The following is a 24,478-nucleotide window of genomic DNA, read 5'->3' as shown; positions in this document are numbered from 1 at the left end:
GGGGGGAGGGAGGAGGGGGAAGGGAGGAGGGGAAGGGAGGAGGGGGAAAGGAGGAGGGGAAGGGAGGAGGGGGAAAGGAGGAGGGGAAGGGAGGAGGGGGAAGGGAGGAGGGGAAGGGAGGAGGGGAGGAACAGGCCTTGAGGAGGAGCGGACAGGGAGGAAGGAGACTGGGTTGGTGTTGGGGATAATGGGGAGGGGAAAAAAGGAAGAGGGAAGGGAGAGGAGATAAAAGAAGAGGAGGCAGAGGGGCTAGGGAAGTGGGAGGAGCAAGGAGGGGGAGGAGAGGAGAGGTCTACGGAAGGAATAAAGAGGGGGAGACATAAGTAAGGGGAGGGGGGAGGAGGCAGAGGGAGGAGAGAAGGGTGAAGGAAAGGAGAAAGAGGGATTGGGGAGGAGGAAATGCGGGGAGTAGTGGGGGGAGTGGGAGACCACGAAGGGGGTTGGTAGGAGCACAAAGCCCCTCCTCCAGCCCCCGCCACGGAGTTGCGCAACCCGCCCGGACTGGGATTGGTCGCAGGCAAGTCAAGACGCCCCGCCCCCGCGGTCAGGCAGCCAATGGCCGGGGGGGGCGTGGCGGAGCCGCCCGGGTCCCGGCGCGCGCTCGACGCGCCTTCGGAGCCTCTGCCGCGCTCGCAGCTCGCCGCTCGCGCCCCGCGTCGCTGTCGCCGCCGCCACTGCCGCCCGCCCTCCGCGCGTCCCCGCCGCGCTCCGATCCCTGCGGCCAGTCCGGGGGGCGCTCGGTCGCTCCGGGCGGAGTGTTCCCGCTGCGGCCCTGCGGCCATGGCCACCAAGATCGACAAGGAGGCTTGCCGGGCGGCGTACAACCTGGTGCGCGACGACGGCTCGGCAGTCATCTGGTGAGGAACTTGCCATTGCTCTCCAAGCCCCGCTCCCCGAGCTCGCGAGGGGCCTGGTGCACTGAGCCGTCTTCCAGACGGGACGGATTAAGGGTCATCCCGAGCTGTCTCTCGCAGCCTTAACTCAGGACAGCGTGGAAGGCCAGCGCTGGCTTCCCCCTAGCCAGAGCATCTTTTGCGTTGTCCTGCTGGAAGCTCGGCGCCGTGCAGCTACTACCGTCGCTCATGTGTGTGTGTGTTTTTCTTCTCCCAATCCAAAGGGTGACTTTTAAGTATGACGGCTCCACCATCGTCCCCGGCGAGCAGGGAGCGGAATATCAGGACTTCATCCAAGAGTGCACAGGTAGGGAAGCGCGCCTTCTGGGGGAATTCCTGATCTTTTGGGAAACTGTCAACGCGGGGGCAGGAGGGGGGAGGAGCTGCAGAGGCCAAACCGGGAGGAGCTTGGCCACCCCGGGTGCCTCTGGCGCTGGAGGAACCAGATTTGAGATTTTTAAAGCCTCAGAAAGCGTGCTCCCCTCTGGACATCCAGAGCCACAGAGGTGGCCGCCTGGCTCGTTGCTCCCCGCAGTACCCGGTCCAGACGAGACAGCTCCTTTGCCCCTGCGGGTCACTGGTTTTTCAAGGGTCAACTCAGTGTGGTTCTAACCTCGCGTTTCGCTCTCCCCACCATCCCCTTTCATTGGTCAGTGAGCCAAAATAAAAACACAATCCTGGAGCTTATTGTAGGAGAAAGAAGCTGTCAGCTATATCCTCCCTTCTCCCAAGCTCATTGTCAGTGTGCTGGTGACATGTGTGTGTGTTATTTGTAGAATATAGACCAAGATATGACTCCCTATGATGCCATTTACATGAAACTGTAGAAAAGGCAAAGCGAATCCGTGGTGTGAAGAGTCAGAATAGTGGTCACATTTTGGAGTAGATAGCCACTGACCGGTGTGGGGGGCACACAGAAGGCTCTGGGGTGTTGGAGATGTCTCATATTTCCATCTGGGAGGTGGGTACACACGTAGGTAAGAAATCATCAAGCAAAATATTTACGATTTGTAAACTTCTTCCATTTCCCTGGGGGTGTTTAATCCATTGAAAGAAAGGAACACATGGTGTATGGAACCACAGACCCCTCAGTAGTGGCAAAAGGCTCAGCCTCCTTGGTAATAGGACCCTTCCGGGCGGAGAGTGGAACCACAGACCCCTCAGTAGTGGCAAAAGGCTCAGCCTCCTTGGTAATAGGACCCTTCCGGGCGGAGAGTGGAAAATGAACTCTTTCCGGGTCTCTGGTCCTTAGCTTTGAAACAGAGGTGCAGACAAAGGCAGTGCAGCTTGGAGGTTAGGCAGGAACCCTGAGCTAGCAAGTTGGGTTTGAATCACTGTGTGGCCACTTCCTAGCAGTGTGATTTTGGTAAGTTACTTAACCTCTCAGGCCTTGGTTTCCTTACCTGTAATCTTGGAAGGCTGTTGTGAGGATCGGTGAGTGGAAGATGCTCAGGACAGTGCCAATACAAAACTACGTGGTCATTTGTGAAATAAAGAAAAAGTACGAAATTGTGTCATGGATCACATGTCAGGTCCTTTCCTTAACTGTTTCCTTAACCGAGTGATAGTTTGCATTTAGTCTAATTGAAAGAATATTTATGAAGTGTCTGCTCTGGGCTGGGTGGTACGAAGGTTTTGTTTTGTTTTGTTTTGTTTTGTTTTGTTTTTTTTAAAGATTTTATTTATTTATTTATTCATGAGAGACAGAGGGAGAGAGAGAGAGAGAAGCAGAGGGAGAAACAGGCTCCCAAGGAGCAGGGAGCCCGATGCGGGACTCGATCCCAGGACTCTGGGATCATGACCTGAGCCGAAGGCAGATGCTTAACCATCTGAGCCACCCAGGCACCCTGTTTTGTTTTTTAATGTTCTCCCAATTCAAATGTCTTCCTGAGAGCTGCCTCTAAATCATCACTCGTTGCTTTTGTAAAGGTTTGGTTTAAAATATAAGATGTGTAAAGTACTGTAACAACTCACGTTTAATAAGGCATCTAGGGCCTCTTGTGGAGAGTCAGTGGGTCAGGATTTGAACTCAGCCCCCTGACTCAGGAGCCCTGTCTCTCTGCCACCTCTACACTTCCTCCCTGGTGGTGGTGGCGAATGCTTTTGCAAGTAGACTAAGTGCAAACTCTTGGCTTTCCCCCAATGTGGTGCACATCTAGGAGATTCAGCAGTATTTTTTGCCTTGTCGGATCTGAGGCTTTGTCTCACAGGCCAGCCTCCCTCCTCACTGACCTCAAGAACAGAAAACTAGCAGTTTCTTTCCTCCTGCTGACCATCCATCACCCGCCCCCCCATCAGACTGGGTTTTGCTCCTGAAGCTATTGTTCTCCCCACCAAGTAGGAGAAGGTGACCCAGGGATGAAAGAGCATCCTGTCAATAGAATAGATTCTGAACAGATGCTCTGGGCCATTGGGCGAAGCTGGAAGGGCTTGGTGCGGTCAGAGAACACTTCCTTCCTCCCTTGGGCTTTGCAGGGGGTGGGGAGGGCCGTGTTACCCTGACCCTTCCCCCAACCAGCAGGGAGGCAGGGCTGGGAGTGCCTTGCCAGGGACTAAAAATGCTTCCCCTGCTGCTTGTTGATCTTATGAATGGGCTGTGGGATCTGAAGGCTCCGTCTGCTTTGGCTGGAAATCTGCCTGTCTTCCCCGGCCATCTGTTGGAGAAATGTATAGGCGAGTTACGGTGGCTGTGTCTGCTTTGGTTCGTCTTGGAAAAACGCGTTCCTTCCCCCAGCCGTGTCCTCATAACCCACAACAAAGGACTCAGAAGGCGGACTAGTAACTTTATACATGCAAGTCGCTGCCCTCGACGTGCCTTGTCTCCATGACTGAGATTGTCTCCCTTCCACAGATGAGTACAGCAAGACCCAGAGAAGTTAAGTGACTTGCCTGCAATCACATAGTTAGGACTTGGCAGAGCTGGGACTTGAACCCAAGCAGACTGGCTCAAAGGCCCATAGTCTTGGCCTCATCTCTCTAAGGAAGTGGGTTTAGATTAAAAAAAAAAATGTATTTTATATGTATTGAAGTAATCTCTATACCCCATGTGGGGCTCAAACTCATGACCCTGAGATCAAGCGTTGCTCGCACTTCTGAACAAGTCAGCCAGGCACCCGGAAGTGGTTTACGGTCTCACCTCCCAGCCGTGAGGCTTCTCCAGTGCGGTAGGTTCTGGTCAGGCACCTTGAAATTGTTTGCAGGTTACAGGAGACATGCTTGCCCGCTTACGTGAGGCAGGGAAGGCTCTCTGGGGCCCTAATTCCCAGGCAGGTGTCCCGACAAGCCCGAGGGGCCCATGCTATGAGGACAGGCTCCCCTTCTGGCCCAGCCTTCCTGTTTCCAAACCTCTAACAAGGTGCTCGGAGGACTTGGAAGCCAGAACCAGCACGTGGTCTCTCCCTCCATCTGCGCTGGGGGGTCGGGGGTGGGGCAGGGATTTCCTTCTGGGCTTTCTCTCCTCCCTGACAGCCCCTCTTCCGGCATTCTCTCTGATGCACCCTTCGTTCCCTGCCTGTGCCCTGCCTGTTCCACTTCTCATCTCTCCTCGCCCCCGGGTCTGGCCTCTCCTTGTCCACTGCAGCTGTTTTCTGGAAAGGTCTCTCGTCTTCTTGTTTCTGCTGGCAGGGTTTGGAGCTCTCTGTGCTGTTGCACGGGCCTCCCTGGCGCTGGACGCACCTGGCCCCCTCCTTCGGCACTAACCGTCCATCATCGCCTCCGCTCTTGGCTTCTTGCCCCGCACCTCAGTCCCCTGAGAGCTTGCAGGTGCAGAGAGAGAAACCTCACGCAGATTAGCTTAAGCCAGATGTCAGTCTGTCACTTCCATTCCTGGAAGGCCCGGGGAGGTACTTGCTGCAGGTAAGGCTGCCCAAACTCAGAACCCCCTCCCTGCTCCATCCCCCAGCTCTGCATTTCTCCTTTATTACTCTTCTTGGGGGACAGGAGGTCCTGTTCTCCCTGAGTGGTGATAGAGATGGCCACCAGCTGGCCCGGCTTCCAGGCCTTGGGCAGAGCCATCCCTGTGGGGAGAGGGACACCCTTGGCCAATGACTTCATTGGAAGTTTCCAGACTGGCGCACACTCCTTGCCCTGGCTGGGTTCATGTGCCCATCGTGGACCAGTCGGACTCTGGCGGGCTAGGCCTGAGTCAGTGCCCACCCCTGGAGTGGGGGAGGGGCAGCCCCACCCAGACCAGGAGACCAAGTCTCGGGGAGGGTGGCTTCTTAAGGGAAGAGTGGCAGTGTGTGTGTCGGGAGGCAGGCTGTTTCCAGAAGAGGGGCAAACCAAACACAGGTCCGTTGCTCCTCACCTCCTGGCCCTTACTGCAACAATCTCTTAGCCCTTGGTCTTTCTTGTCTTATATCCATTCTAGTCCCATTGCTGGAGTAATTCTTCCTAAAGCTCATCTCTAACCAAGTTACTCTGCTGTTTCTTAACCTTCTCTGGCTCCCTTCTGCCCATGGAATTTGGCACAGGCTGTCTGCTTGAAGGTCCAGTCAGTTTGTCCCCACCCACCTCTCCTGCCCACACCTTTGTTTGTGCACCTGCAGCCCGATACTTTTGGACCTTTGATTTTGGAAGGTCCCTCCAGGCAGAATTCCTCTTCCCCATCTCTGCCCCCAACGAGGCCAGTGTGATGTCTTCTTTATTTCAACAGCCCAGAGTTAGAAAGACTCTTGAGTCACATCCCAACTGTGTCTCTTGCTTGCTGTGTAACCTTGGGCAAGGACATCCCTTTCTCTGTGCCTCAGTGTTCTAGTCTGTAAAATGGGGATCCTGGCAGTGCCTACCTCTGACAGTGACTGGGAGTGTGAGCTGAAATAACACATTTAAAACGGGAGCATAGGCCCCTGATGCACGTGGCTGTGGTTACTGTTACTTTTTATTATTTTTCCTCTTGTAGCTCTTAGGATGACACCGTGCTTTCAGTGCATGCCCCGGCTCAGTGCTCAGTAGGCACACAGCTCCTGATTAGCCCTAGTAGGTGCTCAACCCCAGGCTGGCAAGCAGTAGACATTCAGCCCCATGTGGACATGGGTTAGACCTTTGGCCTGGGTCTGCATGCAGTACGTGCTCGGTACATAAGCACCTATTGTCCGGTGGTTAAAGGTTTAGGCTGCGTTGGATGGCCTGGGTTCCAAGTCTAGTCAGTCGTGTGACTTGGGGCAGGTGAGTGACCCACCTGCTCACCCTTTGCTATAACGTGGTCATTAGGAGGATTAAGGAAGCAGTTCCACAGTGGCGAGGATATAGTAAGTTCTCCTTAAGTGTTAGTTACAGTGATTGTCCTCTTGTTGGTGGAATTTAATTGATGTGGAAGTAGACTGTGCTGGTCTGAGAGCACCAGAAATGTGGGAGGGTAAAGAGATGATGGGAGGAAACGGGCATGGAGCTGCATCCGAGGGCCAGTGGTACCCCTGACAGAGCCTTTGGGAGTCAGGAGGAGCCAGGAGGAGCCATTTGCCAGGCTGCCTTCACCCGTGATCTCTCGGATTGCGGCAGAAAGGGCTCGCAGATCCTGGATATGTGACCAGCAGTGGCTCGCGCTGTCTCTGAAATCACTTTCTGCACCTTACAAATAACACGTGTTCCTAGTAGAATGTTGAAAAAGTACGACTAAGTGAAAAGAAGAGAAGAGAAACTAGGAAACTAGTTTTTGAAACTAGTTCGGATAAAGTTTTACCACTCAGAAATGGGTTCATTAATTCATTTGCTCAGTCTTTCATTCAGCCTCCTTCCCTCTTTCCTCTCATGTATATGAGTGGCTCCTCTGCAGGGTACTTTTCTAAGCACTGAGGATAAATAGAGAAACAGAGAAAGTTCCTGTCCTCAGGGAGCTGATGTTTTATTGTCATTGCTGGGCCTTTCCAATGGCTACATAATGTTCTCTCATATGAATGTAACATTGTTTAGTCAATTCTTTGTTGATGGACCTCAAAGTTCTCTGCTGCGAGCAGTTTTATTTTGGAACGAATCCAAGCACCTGGGAATGAATCCAGTTTTCTGTTGGTATATATTGCAGAGTCGATCGGTTACGAGCATCCCTGGTCGAGCCAGGGTATCTTGCCTTGACTCAGAGTCTTGATGCGCTGTGTGACCTTGGGCAAGTCTCCCAGATTTTGTTTCCTCCTCTGTAAGATGGGGATAATGATGGCACGTCACGCACGGCGTTGTTGTGAGGATAAGTTGACATGATATGTATTAAGCTCGTGGGGCAGCCTCTGGTAAAGAGTCAGTGCTCAAAACTATGGTTATTGTTAACAGAGTGCCTTCTTGAGGTGTTGCCCATCAGTGGATAGGTTGAAATAAACTTGGTGTGTGGGCTGGTTACCAAAAATGTGCGTTCATGGAGGGCAGTGTCAGCATGAAGCTTGATGGGGATAGATGCCCTGGGATGTCGGCTAGATGATGCTCTGGGTGCAGATGATATTCCCACGATGCTTTCTCGAGCCTGGGGTCTTCCACTCAAAATATCACTCACAGAGAAAAGTGGGGCTTGATATTTTTGTCTGTCCAGCATCCCATCCCAAAGTTGAGACCTAGTTGAAAAAGAGCTCAGAAGACCAGATTCGAATTTGGTCAAGGACGGACTCTTGGCCGTCACCAAAAGAACAGGGATGGGATGCAAACTGAGAAGTCCACTTGTCTGTGGCCTCTGTATGTGTGGCTATACAACACACACAGAGTTGGCGGTTGATTTCTCATGCTGTTCTGCCCTTGGGTTTTCTTCACCCTAGCGGCCCACAAACATACAGATTTCAGAAATTTGAGAGAGAAGGTGAGCAGCAGAGATATTGTCTAGTAGAGTCGAAGGGAATATGAGGTCAAAAGGAAGCCTGAAATATGTTGACCGTGCTTTGAACTTTGTAAAGTACTAAGCAGTCTATCAGTCCGTGCATTCAACACACATTGATAGAGCATCTCTTTTGTTCCAGGGACAATGCTGGGTTATGATTTTTAAGTGGCACCCTAAGGCTACTGAGCCATTACCTTCATAGTTTTCTGCAATATTCAGTGTTTCCTTGCCTTCCTCTCCCACACATTTATTGCTGGGAGGTTTCGAGCCACATTGCATTGTTTCTGTGTCATAAGATGCGTGGGCTTTGTGATAGCTCGTTTGGATTTGCCTCCTGGGTGATATTGGTGCTTGCTTTTGAGTTTGGGGTCTTCTCCTTCCCTGGGGAAGGCTGTTACATGTCCATCTTCCTGATCAGTAGGGTGTCCCTTATTCAGAAAGCGTGTTCACTTCATTGAATTCAATTGAGTTTTTGCTCCATGCAAACTTTTTGGAAGTATTGCTTGGGGATCGAATCCAGGTGTTCCCTCCACCCCCTCAAATCCTCTCGCTTTTTCACCTTGTTACATTCTGGTGCCCCCCCCCAACACCTAGAGCACGGAAGCCCCTCCACCGCCCCCCCCCCCCGCATGGGTCTTTGGTAATCCGGTTACCAAAATTAGTGGTCATTTCTTTGTCTTTTTCCCACTTATGCACCCCCAGCATTTGTCGGTGAGCACAACTTACTGAAAACACACTTTCCCCTCCCTGTGGTTCCCCTGCAAACTCAATACTTCTCCTTTTACGCCCCTCATCTCTCTTGTTCTCACTTCCTACTGCTGCTTCTCCTTTCCCTTCCTGCCCTCTAAGTGTGGGTGTTTCCCATGGCTCCACCCTTGATCATGGCTTTTCCTTCTCCGGCAGATGTGGCGAGCGCCTACTGGGTGCTGAGGCCCCTTGCCGAGCGCCGGGTGAGCCTGTAGCCCAGGCCAGAGGCAGCTTTCTAAACCTCACATCAGGTGGCATCAACTCTTCTCCCTTTGGAACATTTGGTGGGTTTTGCCCATAAGGTCCAAATGCTTAGAGATGACACGGAGTGCCCCTTATGAGCCCTCCAGTGCCCGTCCCCAACACGCAGGGTTCTGACCTCATGGATGCCCAGATGCCCACGTAGGCACTTTGCATGTAATGTTAGCACAGCTCATGCTTCTTATTTTTGACGGATGCGTATGAAAGGAGTAAGGAGGGGTTATCCCCTTTTACTGATGAGGAATCTGACCGTTTCCTTGGAGAGTCAAAAGTTGCTTGCTCAAGACAGCGTGGTAAGTGGACAAACTGGGCTTTGAACCCAGATCTGTGTCCAAGCCCCCCAGCTTCCCCCTGCCTTGCCCTCCCTCTTCCCTATGGCTTGTGGACAGCCCCCCCTGTTCCTCATCCACTTTGCCTTCCTGGAGGACTTCTGTACATCCTTCAAGGCCCAGTGTAAGTGTCCCCTCCATTCAGATGCCCTCCTTGCCTTTGTGATGCTCACCACATTGTGTGGCGGTTCTGTGTGTCTGTTTCTTCAGTTCCATGGCGAGGCCCTGGAGAGAGGGACTCTGGCTCTGGTGGTGGCCTCCTTGGTGGTGAACCGCCCCCCCCCACCCATCACGGTTAGCCAGCCCCAATCCCTTTTTCTCCAGGGGTGTGTCGCTCCCTCGTGTGGGCCCGTGAGGGGCTACCGCGCTTAGCGCTTCCTCGAGTCATGTCTGTCGTCTGACTCTCCTGCTGGAGTCTGAGCTCCTCGGCCGCCATCCTGGTCTGTCAGGTTCTGGGCCGTACCTTCAGCACCTCGAACAGCACCTGACATTCTCCCCAGATGCTGGGTGAATAGATGAATGGATGACCGTCCCCTGAGAGGTTTGAGAGCTGGGCTCGCCCCTGGAAGGCATGCTATCCCCCTGCCCACGGAGCAGCCCAGTGACCCATACAGACGTCTGCAGGTGCCAAGGCTTCCTGGCGGCTGCCTCTGCCCGAGCTGGCCTCTGGCCAGGGTTTCCTGCCCCAGGGCCCCTGCAGAGCTGCATTCCTCGCCCACCTAACTTTATGTGTTTGGCTTTTCAGATTCAGCTCCTTGGCCTCAGCAGGGGCAGGTCCCCAGAGGCCTGTGTCTGACCTGATGGCAGGGCTATTCCCTCAGCATTTCATCAGTGCATTTTGAAATCAACTTTTCTTCCATCCTGATTTGGTTCTGGACTTAGTTTATGGTTACCTATCTCATTTTTCCTGTGCCTTCTGTAACAGATTCCCACAAACTTAGTGGCTTGAGATGATGTAATTTTATCATCTTGCAGTCCTGGAGGTCAGAAGTCCAAAATCTGTCTCACGGAGCTAAAGTCAAGGTGTCAGCAGGGCCATGTTCTTTCTGGAGGCTCCAGGGGGAGAATCCATTTTCTGGCCTTCTCCAGCTTCTAGAGGTACCCGTGGCCCTTGGCTCATGGCCCCTCTTCCACCTTCAAGGCCACCGAGAGTGGGTCGAGTCCTTCTCATGATGCCATCTCTCTGGTTCTGATTCTCTTCCTGATGTGAGGATGCTTGTGATTACAGCGGGCCCACCTGGATCATCCAGGGTGGTCTCCCCACATCCAGATCCTTAACAATCACATCCGCAAAGGCCCTTTTGCCCTATCAGCTCACACCGTCACAGGTTCTAGAGATTAGGACGTGGACATCTTCGGGGGCCGGTGTTTTGCCAGCCACCATGATCTAATGATTTCATTTAATCTACACCGTGGACCAGCTTGATCGGCCCTGTTGTAATTTCCGCTCCATAGATGGCACAACGGAGGCTCAGAGATGTGCAGACACTGGCCCAGGGTTGCACAGAGGCCCAGCTCTTCTCCTGTTCTAGTGCCTGCCTCCCTGGCCACCACTCCCGGCACCCGGCTGCTTCCCTACACTTGCCACTGAAATTCTTTTAAAACAAGGAGGGAAAGGGCACCTGGGTGGCTCAGTCAGTTCAGCGTCCGACTCCGATTTCAGCTCAGGTCATGATCTCAGGGTCCTGGGATGGAACCTGGCGCTGGGATCCCAGCTCAGCAGGGAGTCTGCTTCTCCCTCTCCCTCTGCCCCGCCCCCCTCTAAAATAAATACATAAATCTTAGAAAAAAACAAGGAGGGAAGACCACAGGCAGGCTCTTTTCTTTCCCCACCCCCAGCTTTATCGGGAGATAACTGACATACATCACTCTCCGTGTGAGGCCTACAGCATGATGGTTTGATTTACATGTACCGTGAAATGACCGCCACAGTAGGTTTCCCGCACATCCATCATCTGATGTAGATAGAATAAAGAGAAAGAAAAGAAATTTCTCCTTGTGATGAGGACTCTCAGGATCCACGCTCATAAATAGCTTTCCACAAGCTCTTGAACGCTAAGGGACGGACCTGAGGCCCATGTCTCTGGCTGGTGGCACATTTGTGGGAATACGCAACTCTGAGGTAATTTTTCTGCTTTCCTTGAAGTGGCAAACCTGGAGTGGCCTCTGAGGCGCAGCTCCGTGATTCAAATGCCTCTATCCTTCCCAGGGTAAAATTCTGACTTGACGACTTTTGTCTGAAAGGATGTGCCTGGGAGGTCATCTGATCTGACCCGGAAGTAGTTTCTTCCCTTTTTGGGCTGTAGTTCTACCCCGACTATAGACTGGAGTGTATTATTCACGGTTGGCAAGTAAAGGAAGGTGACGCCTCAGGCAGGCCAGGGTCCCGTCTGGGTCACTCTGGGCTTGTGGGGAGGAGTGAGCAGAGCCGGGCTCCGGGCAGCCCCTGTGCGAGCCCCCTGCCCAAAAGAGGTGGGCCTGTGTTCACCCCCACGGGCCACACGGCCCTGAGCGGGATGCCACTTGCCCTGTTTTCAATTTAGCGAAACCCACTGGCATATGTCCAACTCTGAGAAAGTAGCTTACTCTCTTCTAAGGCGGCTCGTCATTACTCACCCACCCAACAAATATACATCGAGGACCTGCTAAGTGTGGCCTCTCTGGGTGCTGGGGAAATTGAGGGATCTAAATCACAGGGCTAGCATTGTTTGGGGAGTGCAGGGGCGGATAATAGACAGGCTGGCAAATTGAACCACTCAGAATGGGATGCGTGCCATAAAGAAAATAAAATGAAGCCACGGCCTGGACACAGACCACAGGGGGGCCTGAAGGGGAGGGGAGACTGAGGCAAGACCTGAGTGAGAAGGAGGTGGACTCTTGGGTACCTGGGTGAGGAGTGGGCCCAGCAAAACGGAAGGGCCTCAAATCATACGTTGTCTGATCATATGTCCAGAATATATAAAGAGCTCTTATAACTCAACAAGAACAAGATAAACAACCCAATTAAAAAATGGGCAAGGGATTTGAACAGATATTTCCCCCAGGAAGACCTACAGATGGCTAATAAATGAAAAGATGCTCACCATCATTAGTTATTAGGGAGATGCACATCAAACCATTATGAGATAGCACTGCCCCCACACTAGGAGGCTGTGGTGAGGGTGTAGAGAATCGGAACGCTCGTGCGCTGCTGGTGGGGAAGGAAAATGGTGGCAACACTGTGAAGGACAGTTTGGCAGTTCCTAAAAAGTTTAAGCCTAGCAAGTCCACTCCTTAGTATTTACCCAAGAGAAATGAAGACACACGTCCCCACGAAAACCTGTATATGAACGTTCCCAGCAGCATTATTGGAAACCACCCAAATGACCATCATCTGATGAAGGACAGACAAGGTGTGTCTCTCCATATGGTGGACTATTATTCAGCCATAAAAAGGATGGAGTACCTTTTGAGATATGAATTCCCATGTTACCCGGACGAACCTTGGAGACGTTATGCCAAGACACAAGAGGCTCATATCGTATGAGTGCATGTGTTCGGAGTTTCCAGAACAAGTAAGCCCGTGGAGATAGAAAGCAGATGAGTGGTTTCCAGGGTGGGGACAGGGCAGGAAGAGTGACCACTAGTGGGCATGAAATCTCTTTTTGGGGATGATGAAATGTTTTGGGATTAGACCTTGTGATCATACTAAAAACCAGTGAACTATACACTGCAAAGGGTGTGTACCTTTTTATGGTATGTAAATGATATCTCAGTCTTTACAACGTGTAGAAGAAAGGGGGTGAGCAGGAGAACAGAAATCCAGCAGGGCTGTGGCAGCAAGCCTGTAGGGAGGTGGGGTCCAGGGCGGGCAGGGTCCGGAGCGTGGCAGGCCTCGTGGGTCACGGTGACAACTCTGGGTTTTGCTTGAGCATTTTATTCCTATGGCTTCAGTTCTACAACCTTCTAGCATTTTGCCTTGGTCCTTTTTGTGGCGAACTCCCTGGTCAGTATGTTTAGCTCTGTTTCAGACCTGTTCCCTCTGTTTCAGACCTGCCCATCCCCTTGGCGACCCTCTACCCCAAGAGCCCCTCAGATGCACTCAGCGCTGTGGGCCCCTCCACCCGCCATGGGCATTTGATCTCCTGGGTTTCCAGTCTCCTTGCCACTTCCATTCGCTCCGTGATAGTTGACCTTTTTTCATCACTGTCTAGCATTTCTTACTGCCAGCTCTGCACCAGGCCTCCTTCTGAGGGCGTTAGCTATCACTTCTGATGAGGATTGATATCCAGAGACACAGCGCCCACGGCTGGGTCCTCATCTCCCCCGATCCAGGACCCGGCACCGGGCTGGTGCCGACAATCTATTTGTTTCATTGCCTGAAACCCTGGCGTCGGAAGTGAGCACTTAAAGAAAAGAGGAGGTTCTGTCTTGGATATTCGGAAGGGGTAATAAATAAGTGAATGACTAAAAGTAAAGCGAGTCAGCTGTAAGTGTGCTGGCAGACTTGAAGGCTGGGATGTTAACAGCCATGTGGATAAAATCCGTTTGTGAGTTCTGCCCCCACCACCCAGGGGTTCCGAGGCAGCGGTGGGAAATCCACGCCCCAACCCAGAGAACTGGGGATCCGTGGGGGAGGCCACTGGGCCATGGTCACTCCACGGAAAGAGGCGGAGCCGGTACACTAGCCTGGGTGTCCTTGCCCCCCCCCCCCCCCGCCCCAGGCTGGTGAGGTTTAGAGCTTGCTTTGCTCGCCTGTGGCAGCATCCTTGGTGACATGAACATGAAAGGTAGGGAAGACCCCAAGTTATGCGTCTCTCGATAATTCTAACAACATCATGCTGGTCTGCTTTTCCCACGTGCTTTTATTTAAAGGGCACATTTGTTCAGACCAGTCAGTCAGCTGCTATCTGTCTGTCCACATCGGATCATTTCTGCCTGTCTGTTCACTCCTGCTCCCTGGGGGCGGAAGCCACGCTTTTAAAATCCAGGAAGGGGATTGGTTTTATTTTTCTAAAATGGCATCTCCACTGAACTGAATGCAGCCGACAACAGGGGACTGGAAAACTTTCTAGCGGCCACAGAAGAGGGGACAAGGGCTCTTCGAGTACTCAGGGGATCCTTATTGAGCATGCACAGTGTGACTGGCACTGTCCTGGGTATTTGATAGAATAGGCGACAGGACTCCTGCCCTCCTGCAGTGTAGGGATGAGCCAACTGTAGGAGCCCTCAGGAGAGCCAGCCGGAGCCTTTAAATGCTGATTTTACATGTAGTAATAATAAGCCAGTTATATGCTCCTCTCGCCTGTGGCAAGTCAGAGACAGAGAGAAGGGCTTGTAGAGGAAGGCATCTGGACTTGCCCCCAGAAGCTGTTGCTCTTGCCTGTGGAGTTCTGTCAGAATCTCTCCCCTGAGTTGTTAACATGAGCCCTTTTGTCCTTATCTTGTTAGCTGGATGAACTCTAGGTTGTCCTTCAAGACCCTGATCCAACGTCACCTCCTCTGTGAAGCCTGCCTTGATTACCACTCCCCAGGCAGAATGAGTTTCCTTCTTTCTTTGTTGTTCCCATTCGCCTTGTGACAGCTTGTTGCTAGGGCACTGACTCTATTGTGTAATTACACTTTGTCTTCGTTTGCCAGGCTAGACTGGGTATCTTTTGAGGGTAGGGACTGTGTCTCATTCAGCAAAGTCCCCACCTCACAGATTGTTAGTGTCTGTCAAATGACAGACTGATGGCTGTGGAGGACCCTGCAGCAACATGAATGCAGAGCCAAGCACGACAGAGGAGTTTTGCGCTGGGACAGACACTTCAGTGTCCCCAGGGTGTCCCGCTGCAGGGGCCGGAGACATGGGCTCCGTCTGGGGGAACTGGTTATGGCCTCTGTTCTCTAAGCCAGAAGGTAGAGTCCGGTGTAACACACTGACTTCCATTTAAGGAAGTAAAAGTAACCATTAAAAAAAAAAAAAAAATCTGGTGCCTTGTCACTGGGGGAGAGCCTTCAGCTACCCAGGTAATTTGGGTATCCAGATCAGTCCAGTCCCGGAGGGTCCTACCAAAGTAATCAGCTTGCTTTTCCTCTGGCTATCCTGTACTCCATTTTCTCGTGTTCTCCGGCAAAGTAGGAAGCTGGGTCATTCGCATTTAATGAAAACGCAGTGAGTAAGGAATCACTGGAGAAGTCTCCCGCTTCGAGGAACGGGGTCACCAACATCCACCTGCACACGCACCGTGGCCTCAGATGCGGAGACGGTGTGTGCATCCACGTGCGCACACGCGGTGCAGAGCTCGTAAACAAATAAAATCTCCATTCATGCTCTCTGAGCAGTGAACACAGCGGGGTTGTATTCCTAGGATAATGGGCTTTCTTTATTTTTTTTTCTTGTGCTTCGTGTTTTCTAAACATTTTTTGAGTGGGACAGGAGGGGTTTTTTTGTTGTTTGTTTTACCAATCAGGGCAAACAATAAAAATCACCTTGAAAAAGAAAGAGTGAGTAATTGGGGCTTTTCAGGAATGATAGGTCGCCTCCCTTTGAGGGAGGAACTGGGTCCGGTCACCCCCAGGCCTCAGTCCCCTCTCCGGGGCACCCACCAAACCCTCTGTCCCCGGGGTGCCAGGGAGAACGCTTAGATTTCCCAGGCCCTGGTCTGTGACTGCCTGCTCCCCCCCCCCCACCCCGTGAGCAGCCCGCTGGGAGGGAGGGCTGCTGCAGCTCTTGTCCACGGTCTCATCCCCTCGCCCTGGGCAGCAGGATGTTAGAATTCTTTCCCATTTCCTCTCGTCCTCGCTCCAGGGAGCTCACCCGGTAGAAGCTGACAGCTCAGCTTTTTGGTGTGTGGGTTGTTTTCTTCCTTACTGAATCTTGTTTGCATAACTTCTTAGGGAGTCTATATAAGGTAAGGTCAGCTTTAGAGCAAGCTGCAATCATGTCGTGCTCTGGGGCAATTTCCTCCCTGCTTCTCCTTCCCCTTTCTTTTGTCTTGCTCTGAAGCTCACTGTTGGGTGGAAATTATGAAATGAGGTAGTCTCTCTGTCTCTCTGTCGGCCGGCAGATGTGTAGTGGGCCTACTATGTGCCTGGCGCTGGGGGATGTAACAGCGCCTGGACAGATACGAAAGGAGCTAAATAGATCCACAGGACATACACCAGAGTGGTTACTTAGGTGGTTAGACCCTTATTTTTGCTTATTTGTACAGATTTGCGGATTATTCTCCACTTTTGTGTTCTGGGTGAAATGAAAAAAAAAATTGTTCAGGGCATTTGTAAACAATTCTCAGTCTCTGGGTTTTGTCCCTTTCCAGCCAGGGCTGGCTTCAAGGAGAGGCAGAGGGAAAGACTAGGGTCCCTTTTGGGAGAAGGTGGGGGTCCTCGGTCCGTGCAGACCTTGCATCAGGGTCACCCTGGTGAGAATGCTGGGTGGCATGGTCAGAATCTGCCTCTCAGTGATGACCTGAGCCGAGGGGGACTTCACGTTGGGGTGGGCGGGGTGGGGGAGTCCTTGAGAGCTTGGTGGAGATTCTGTGCCATTCGCAGTTTTGGGGAAAACACGGGGCGGCTCATCCTGGTGGCCACAGTGATTCCAGTGAAGTCTGACTCCTCCTCCTGCCCTTGCTCTCTTCCCACGCCCTGTGTGGTCGTCTCGCGCACCGCCCCTCCCGCACCCGCCTTGTCCCAAGCGCTTAGCATCACCCCCTGGTCCTCCTGCCGTCCCCTCTCTCGCTTCTGAATCCCTCCTGCTAGTCCAGCCCCAGACAGAGCTGAGGAGGAGGCGGTGAGGGGTAAAGGTGGCCATCGGGAGAGAAGGAAGGGAAACGCAGGGTGGAGAGAAAGGCGTGAAAGGAGAGCCCGAGGCGGGGAGGGGCTGTGGAGGAGAGAGCGCACAGTGACCACAGTGACTATCTGGGTGCTTGCTTGGTGCCAGGCCGCGCCTGCAAACGTGGCAGTGGCGGCCTCATGTTGTGTATTAACTTGCTTAGTAAATGAAGGCAAGGACCTTGCAGAGAGAAACAGGACGTGGAACCATGAAGGCAAGGACCTTGCAGAGAGAAATAGGACGTGGAACCAAGTGGACACTGTCCGGCGTCTCTCGGTCCTGAGCTGGCCGGGCCAGGGGGCTGTGGGAGCTCTCTCGCACCGCGAGGCCTCACAGACCGCCCAGAAGGTCAAGTTCTTGTGCGAGTGGGACTTATTCACGCCATGTGAGGGCCATCTTTCCATGACTGAGACTCTGGCTGGGTGGCAAGGGGCAGGTGTCCACAGCCCTCCCTCAGGGACGAGGCCTGATGTGCAGTCAGCCTGGCCTCTGAGCTCTCGGCGCTAGCCAGGAGGCAATGGGCGGTGGCACTGACGGTCCTCAAGGATGGCGCTCTTGGCCTTGCTTTGTTGCAGGTTGGCCCCTCCTCCGAGACGGGGCTCTATGTGATCTCGTGATGCATTTGTGACTCCTTGTCAGTGGTGGCTCATGTCTAATGGGCGATCTGGAGGGGATGGGACCCCCGCACCCTGTGCCGCGGCTCAGTAGCTCTGTTCCTAAAGACGGCTCTTCTCTTCCTTGGACTGTGGGATTTGAGCCAGGGAGAGTCTTGGGGGGACCATCCTGATGGTCTTTGGTGCTGAGGTACTCAGGAGTCCTGCCTAGATGCCTCTGTGTCTGTAAATTCTGATGTTGAGAAGCCAGGCCATACAGGAAGCTCCTTTTCATGATCACTTCCTCAAAATAAAAGAAGTGTGGGTGGGAAGGAAGGGCGTGGGTTGAACTTGGGGCTCTTCAGCTTTTCTGCCCTTGAGACCTTCTGTCTCCCCCCTCTCCTGCCAGGGCTGGTGCGGGTTCTCTTCCCCTCCCCTGCTTTCTCTAGGTCAGTGCTTCTCAAGCTTTGAAGGCACCCGAATCCCCCAGGGGCGCGGCCTCCCAGAGCTTGTGAATCAGCAAGTCTGAGGTGGACCCTGAGCAGCCACGTTCCCATGGTTTCCTGGGGGATGCTGACGTTGCTGGTCCGGGGGCCCCTGCTCTGGGAAGGGCTCTCAACCGGTGCTCCAGCGGGCAGGGAAAGTGGTGTCTCGCTGCTTACCACGTCAGCATTCTGAGCCTCAGTTTCTTCAGCTGTAAAATGGGCCTGGGAGCAGAGCTGACCGCACAGAGAGCTTGGGATAAAGAAATGTGCCAGCTCGTGTCTGCGCTTCGAATGATGCCCGGCCAGTCGTCGGCGCTCCGTAAACGGCTTCTGTTATCCTTAGCACGCTCGTTTGTCTAATCTGCCTGCCACTGTGCTCGGCACCTAGTGGGCCCGCGAGTAGCGCTCGCCAAGCAATGGCTGAAGACTGTGTGCCTGGGAACGCCCCTGCTTTGACGCTCAGAGGAGCGAGTGTGAGTGGGGGGGGGCGGCGCAGAAAGCCAGTGGGGAGGGAGAGGCAGGAAGGCCACGGTTGGGTCTGGCGGGTTGGAGGCACTGAGGCCCCCGGGGCAGTTTTAGCGCAGAGGTGGGGACCCAGGAGCCATGCCCGGCGCGTAGCCTGTTTCCTGTCATCCTCACAGCCGCGTCAGGACTATGCAGTTGGGGGACACTGAGGTTTAGAGCCGTGGGTGCATCTGGTGCAGGTCACAGAGCTGGCATGAAGGTGGGGGAGCTTCTAATGATTTCCGGAACTTGGGCTGTTAACCTGGATGCTGGGGAGCAGAAGGTGAATGGCTGAGGTGGCAGCCGGTGTAAACAGCTGTGCAGAAGTCTCTATAGAAGGCAGGGAGCTCAGGGGTCTGTCTGTAACCCCACCAGGGTTACCTGGAGCTGCACCCTCAGCTCCTGAGCCTCAGGCTGGAAAGATGTGCCATTGGCCCTCTGGGGACTGAGCGGCACTATGAAGGTGACGGCCATCTCAAGGACCCACGTCCTCCCAGCCAGATTCCATCATAGTGCGCACACACGGGTGTGCACACACACATGCAGGAGCACGCATTATCCACGTGTGCGATGTGGCTTAGCTCTGCCTTTCCGTTGGTACACCCACGTTTTCCTGTGTGTGAGCCGGGTACCAGCAGGAGAAAAGGGAGGGGAGGGCTCTTTGTCACTCAGATGCCATGCTGTGGCCCCGTTTGTCCAGAAGAGGGAAGGTGGCCCAAGTCATGACTAAGGTCAAGAACTTCTCCCTGCACCAGCCGGCTGGAGGTCAGAACAGGCTCAGAGCCTCCTTCAGGGTGAGTGGGATAGAGAGGCTTCAGGTCTGAGTGGGCAGCTGCAACAAGGTCGCTTGGACAAACCGACTTTCCCTTGCAGACTCAGCTGACTTTGCAGGTCGGGCCAAATCTGGGGCCGCAAACATTTGTAAGCATAACGTGACCCTTGGATTTTCAAAAACGTCAGCAATCTCGTTGGCCAAAGCATTGTCAGATAAGCCCCAGCAGCCACCCAGGAAAACTGTCCCTTTGCCATTAGAATGTAAATGACATTGGGGAAGGTCCACGGCTGCCAGGTTCCCCATGCCCTTGCGGGGGGAGGTGGGGGGGGGCTGACTCACTTCTTGTGCGTCTGTCTCACACCCGGTCCCAGGCTGGTACGTGGGGCACACGGTTTGCAACTTTCCCACCTGGAGGCTTTGGCCATTGATGGGGCGCTGGGGGTCCAGCAGCGCTCACGGGCACCCAAGCCTCCAGGTTTCCAAGGTGGGGCTGGGAGACGCAGAGTGGTTCCCATGGAAACGGGCTGCTGTGCTTTTGTTTGCATTGCCTTGGCATGAGCATGTCGGGAGGCGCCCGACGTGCAGCCCTGCCTCCCCCTCAGATCAAGGCAGCGATTTCATTAAACGCCTGCCACGGCATCTTGGTTTCCTCCACTACGGCGGCTCGGCTGCTCAGAGGAGCGTGCTGGCTTCCCACGCGCAGCTCCGGAACCGGGGGGCCTCCCCCGACGCCGTCCGCACCAGCCTTGCATGGCTGCGTACATTCAGTTCCTCCGTCCCACCACCCTGTTTCCTGTGCTCACTGCCCACCTGGCAGCTCACGGAGACGTTCCCACCGTGGTGGGCCTGGCGGGTTGCACGCTGTTCCTATTTAATCCTTGTGGCTGACTGATGAGGGAGGTGCACGATCACCCCGATTGGGAGACCTCCCAGACATGCATCAGCGGGTGAATGAATGAGGACAAGGTGGCATATCCATAACCTAGAATATTATTTGGCCATAGAGGGAATGAGGGACTGATGATACCACAGTTCGGATGAACCTTGCCAATGTGCTGAGTGAAAGAGGGCCACAGATTGTGTGCTTCCATCTATGTGAAATGTCCAGAGTAGGCAGATCCAGAGGCAGAAAGCAGATTAGTGTCGCTTCAGGCTGGGCAGAGGGGCAGGGGAAGGACTATAATGGGTAGGGGTTGGGTGGCACAGCATTGTGAATGTACTCAATGGCACTGAATCGTACCCTGTAAAGTAGTTACAATGGTGAATTTTATGTTTTGTGACTTCTACCTTTTACTGTGACTTTTTCTTTTTTTAGAAAAAAAAAAGGGACCAAAAAATATCACCCCATTTTACAGACGAGGCAGCTAGCTGAGCCTCCAGGCTTGGAGATTAAGTCAGAGCCCTTGAGGATAAGAGATGGAGCCCTTGCCCCCACGTGGGAGTCCCTGGACTCCTGCTTCCTTCCCTCCCACGGCCAGTCTGCCACCAAGCCCTGTTGATTTGGCCCGTGAGATGTCCCTGAGACTGTCCTTCTCTGTCCCCACCGACCCCCATGGTCCATTCCCACAATGGGTGTCCGCCAGACTCCCGTGGCTGGGTGGGGGCAGTTCCCCCAAGGAAGGGGGCTGGGCAGACACACCCAGGCCACTCAGGCCACGCAGGCCTCGGCTTACCGTCACGTGTCACCTCGGGCACATCCCATGACCTCTGAGCCTCATCTGTCACAGGGTGAAGTGCATGTTGGTGAAGGCAACAGTGCTGTCCCCTCCTCACCCATGGCCCACCTCACAGCATCATTATAAAGACCACCTGAGATAGTAAAACATCAACGTGTTTTATAAACTGTGACTGGGTGATTATGACCTGTTCCCTTTAAGACATCGACGCCCTGGAGCCACCTGGCCTGGACCGTAGGGTCTGAATCAGGAGTCTGTGGTCAGCTGAGAACCATTTTCCTTGGCTTCCCTGGCCACCCATGAGACAGCACCCCTTGTAGGCCAGCATGTGCTCAGGTTCTGATGTCCTAACCAGGCAGCAAACTTGACCGGCTCCAGAAGATCTCCTTTATATGCAGAGGGCGTGGGGCCTTGGGTCTTGGTGTAAACCTATACGCTGTGTGGGATTCAGCAGGGAGGCCCTGGGAAGTCTAAGGAGGAAGAGACCTTGATTTACAAAAAAATGAAAATACAGAAAAGCTCCCATGTGGTCCTTTGACCCATAGCATCAGCATCACCTGGGAGCCACTTGGCTCTGTGGACTCTTGGCTCTAGGACCGCTGGGCCTGTGGACTCTGAATGTGCATTTTAACAAGATCCCCAAGTGATTCAGATACACACGAACACTTGAGAAGCACAGCTCTCAGGGGCACCTGGGTGGCTCAGTCGGTTAAGGGTCTGCCTTCGGCTCAGGTCATGGCCCCAGGGTCCTGGGATTGAGCCCCACATTGGGCTCCCTGCTCGGCGGGAAGCCTGCTTCCCCCTCTCCCACTCCCCCTGCTTGTGTTCCCTCTCTCACTATCTCTCTCTGTCAAATAAATAAATAAAATCTTTAAATAAAAAAGAGGCATAGCTCTCCACTCGCTTTGGGGACTGAGAAATCCTAAAGCCAGCAACTGGATGCCCTTTGAGAACGGAAGAGCTGAGCCGAGCCGCTAGCCAGAGGTGAACACCCTGAAGCCAGTACTGGGTCGCCATCTCCAGTAAGGGACAGTGATGAGCTCTCCCCGATAATCGCAATTAAAATATGGACTATTTAGGAACTAAGCTGAGTAAGGATATATGATTTCCTCAAAGAAAAGCACAGAATGTTGGTGGAAGACAAAAGAGGGTCTTGATTCAGTGGGGACACAAACTGCCCAGAAGTTCATTCTCAGCTGGGGGCAGTTCTGCCTCCAAAAGGACACGGGGCAATGTCTGGCAACGTTTTTGGTTGTTATAACTGGGGCAGGGGAGATGTGATATTGGCATCTAGTGGGTGGGGGGCCAGGGATGCCGCTCAGCACCCTGCCTTGCCCAGGATAGTCCCCACCACTAAGAGTGATCCAGCCCCAAGAATCAGGAGTGCCAAGGTGGAGAAACCCCAGCTCATCCTAGTGGGAAACACGCACACACACACGGGTCACTCTAAAAACTCAGGACTGTCGCAAATATTTTGGTAATGCATAGCAATGGCGGGCTATCTGAAGGGACAATAATGAAAAAAAGCATGGTAATGAAACAAAAGGTAGGTAGATGTGGACCAGTGGAACAAACCCCCTCCCCGCCCAGAGGCCTTTTAATAACAACAGATCTGTAACATATAACCAACGGGACAGGCCCAGTGGAACAATACTCAGCATTCTTTATTGCTCCAGTCTTCCAGCCATGATCTAGACAGGCCCAGCGGTCCTAGAGCCATACCCCACGCCAAGATCGGGGCTACTCTGTCCCCCCACCCCCCCTCCCCCCTTAGTTCCCATTCTGAGCGGCACCTCGGGGGTTAAGAGGGCTTGAGGAAGGTTTCGCTAAATCAGATCCAGAATCTGAGCCTTCCTTGACCATGTGAGGGATGCAGGGTGGGGTGGGGTGGGGGTGGGGGTGTCTCTGGCTGCTAAGCCTGTGTTTCCATGCCAGTATGGCCTTGAACTGCCCCCACGGCCTCGGGAGTGTCACGTGCCCCTCCGTTCCTAGCTGTGAACTGGGTCTCAGAGCCTGCGGGGCCGTTGCTGGGTTACATGAGGGGATGTTGGCCAAGGTCAGCGTCGGGCTCCTGCTGTGCTGCTCTGGGAGCATTCTGGCTCACAGCTCCTCCTCGGGAGCAAAGTCTTGGGACATTTTCATTGAGCACCGTGCCCTGTTTTTGCTGTTGACGACAGATGATGTCCGGTTGTTCGCCTTCGTGCGCTTCACCACCGGGGATGCCATGAGCAAGAGATCCAAGTTTGCCCTCATCACGTGGATTGGCGAGAATGTCAGTGGGCTGCAGCGAGCCAAAACCGGGACGGACAAGACCCTGGTGAAGGAGGTCGTGCAGGTAATTGGTCTGGGTTCTTCCTGGGTCTGGGGCGGGGGGAGGGGGCACGTCCCACAGAGGATCACCATCCCCAGGGATGGGGGGGCTGGGTTTGTCTCCTAGGACGTAAAGCAAACTCCGCCACATCTCTGGACCCCCAGAGCCATGGAGGAAATGTTCCCAGAGTTGTTTGCGGGGCGCGGGCTGTGGGCAGGTAGCCAGGTTTGTGACTGTGACCACCACATAATGGAAACGTGGCAGCTGAGGGCCTGCCTTTGAGATGGGGCAGGTGGTTCATGAAGAAGGGGGCTGGAAGGGTGATCAAAATGGTAGCCACTGTCTACTTGGATCATGGGTGATCGTGGTTGACTTCCAGTGGTGGCCATGAGGACCCAATGGGAGACTTCATGCATGGCCTCTAAGCTGCCTGGCATGCGGTGGGTGCTCAGGAATAACACTTATTCCCCAGTCCTTGCTAGGTTAGTAGGAAGAGGGGTTTTGTCCCTGAGTTCCTGAAGTTTTAGTTAGAGAGCTCTCTATTTCCAGGTGTTTCTCTGGTCCAGATGTAACCAAAATTGGTACTGTTGGAAACTTCCAAGGTGGTTCAGGTGGGGCGAGGGCTTGGGGTCACGCCGAGAAGAGAAAATCTGATTTCCAGAAAGATAAACCAGGGGAAAAGGGAGGTGATGGAGAGTTCTCTCCTTACCACAGGGTTCTCTCTTTTACAAAAGGGTTTCTCAAAGCCCACGATCAGGAGATGGTAGCTCACAGGTATGGGCTTGCTTTCTCAGCGGATGACGATATTCTTGAATTGACTACGGTGATGGTTGCACATATCTGTGACTATGTGAAAAACCATTGAATTGTAAAAACCAAAAACAGAACAAACACAAAAATAGGCTATATAGAACATGGTATCGTGGATTGGATCCTGGAACAGAAAAACCGGTGAAATTGGAACGAGTTCTGGAGTTTAGTTAGCAGTAATGTTTCAGCGTCAGCTTCTCAGTTGTGACCAACTTAGTGCAGGAACGTAAGATGTTAGCCCTCATGCACATGGAGTGTGGGGTACGTGGGAACTCTTGTACTGTCTCTCCGCAGCTTTCCTGTAAGTCTAAAATTATCCCGCAAATAAAACTTTGACTTAAGAAATAATGTTAGGAAAGAAAAAAGAATTCTCATCCTTGCATTACCGCGGCCTGTCTTTTCTGTCCTCCCTGCCAGCTCTGGGGGCGAGCGCGTCTCAGCCTGCAAGGCGCGCTCTAGGTGGGCATCCCCCCCCCGCCACGACTGCCAACCTAATTTCATAAATGATG

General features: G+C 53.4%; 1 protein-coding gene across 1 annotated transcript in view; it reads left to right on the top strand.

Moving 5' to 3' along the window:
- The first annotated feature begins 626 nt into the window (after positions 1–626).
- The window catches only part of COTL1 (coactosin like F-actin binding protein 1), a 38,081-nt gene continuing 14,229 nt past the window's right edge, over positions 627–24,478 (top strand). Inside the window, exons 1-3 of the mRNA XM_025860459.2 lie at positions 627–857; positions 1,118–1,200; positions 23,026–23,183. Coding sequence (XP_025716244.1) covers positions 781–857; positions 1,118–1,200; positions 23,026–23,183 — 318 coding nt within the window. The 5' untranslated portion in view covers positions 627–780. The remainder of the gene's footprint in view (positions 858–1,117; positions 1,201–23,025; positions 23,184–24,478) is intronic.

Source organism: Callorhinus ursinus, unplaced genomic scaffold (assembly GCF_003265705.2).
Source record: "Callorhinus ursinus isolate GAN/ISIS: 27379988/994484 unplaced genomic scaffold, GSC_fseal_2.0 scaffold46, whole genome shotgun sequence".
Taxonomy (NCBI): Eukaryota; Metazoa; Chordata; class Mammalia; order Carnivora; family Otariidae; genus Callorhinus; species Callorhinus ursinus.
The sequence above is the reverse complement of the archived record's forward strand: the minus strand, read 5'-3'. Positions and strand labels throughout refer to the sequence as shown.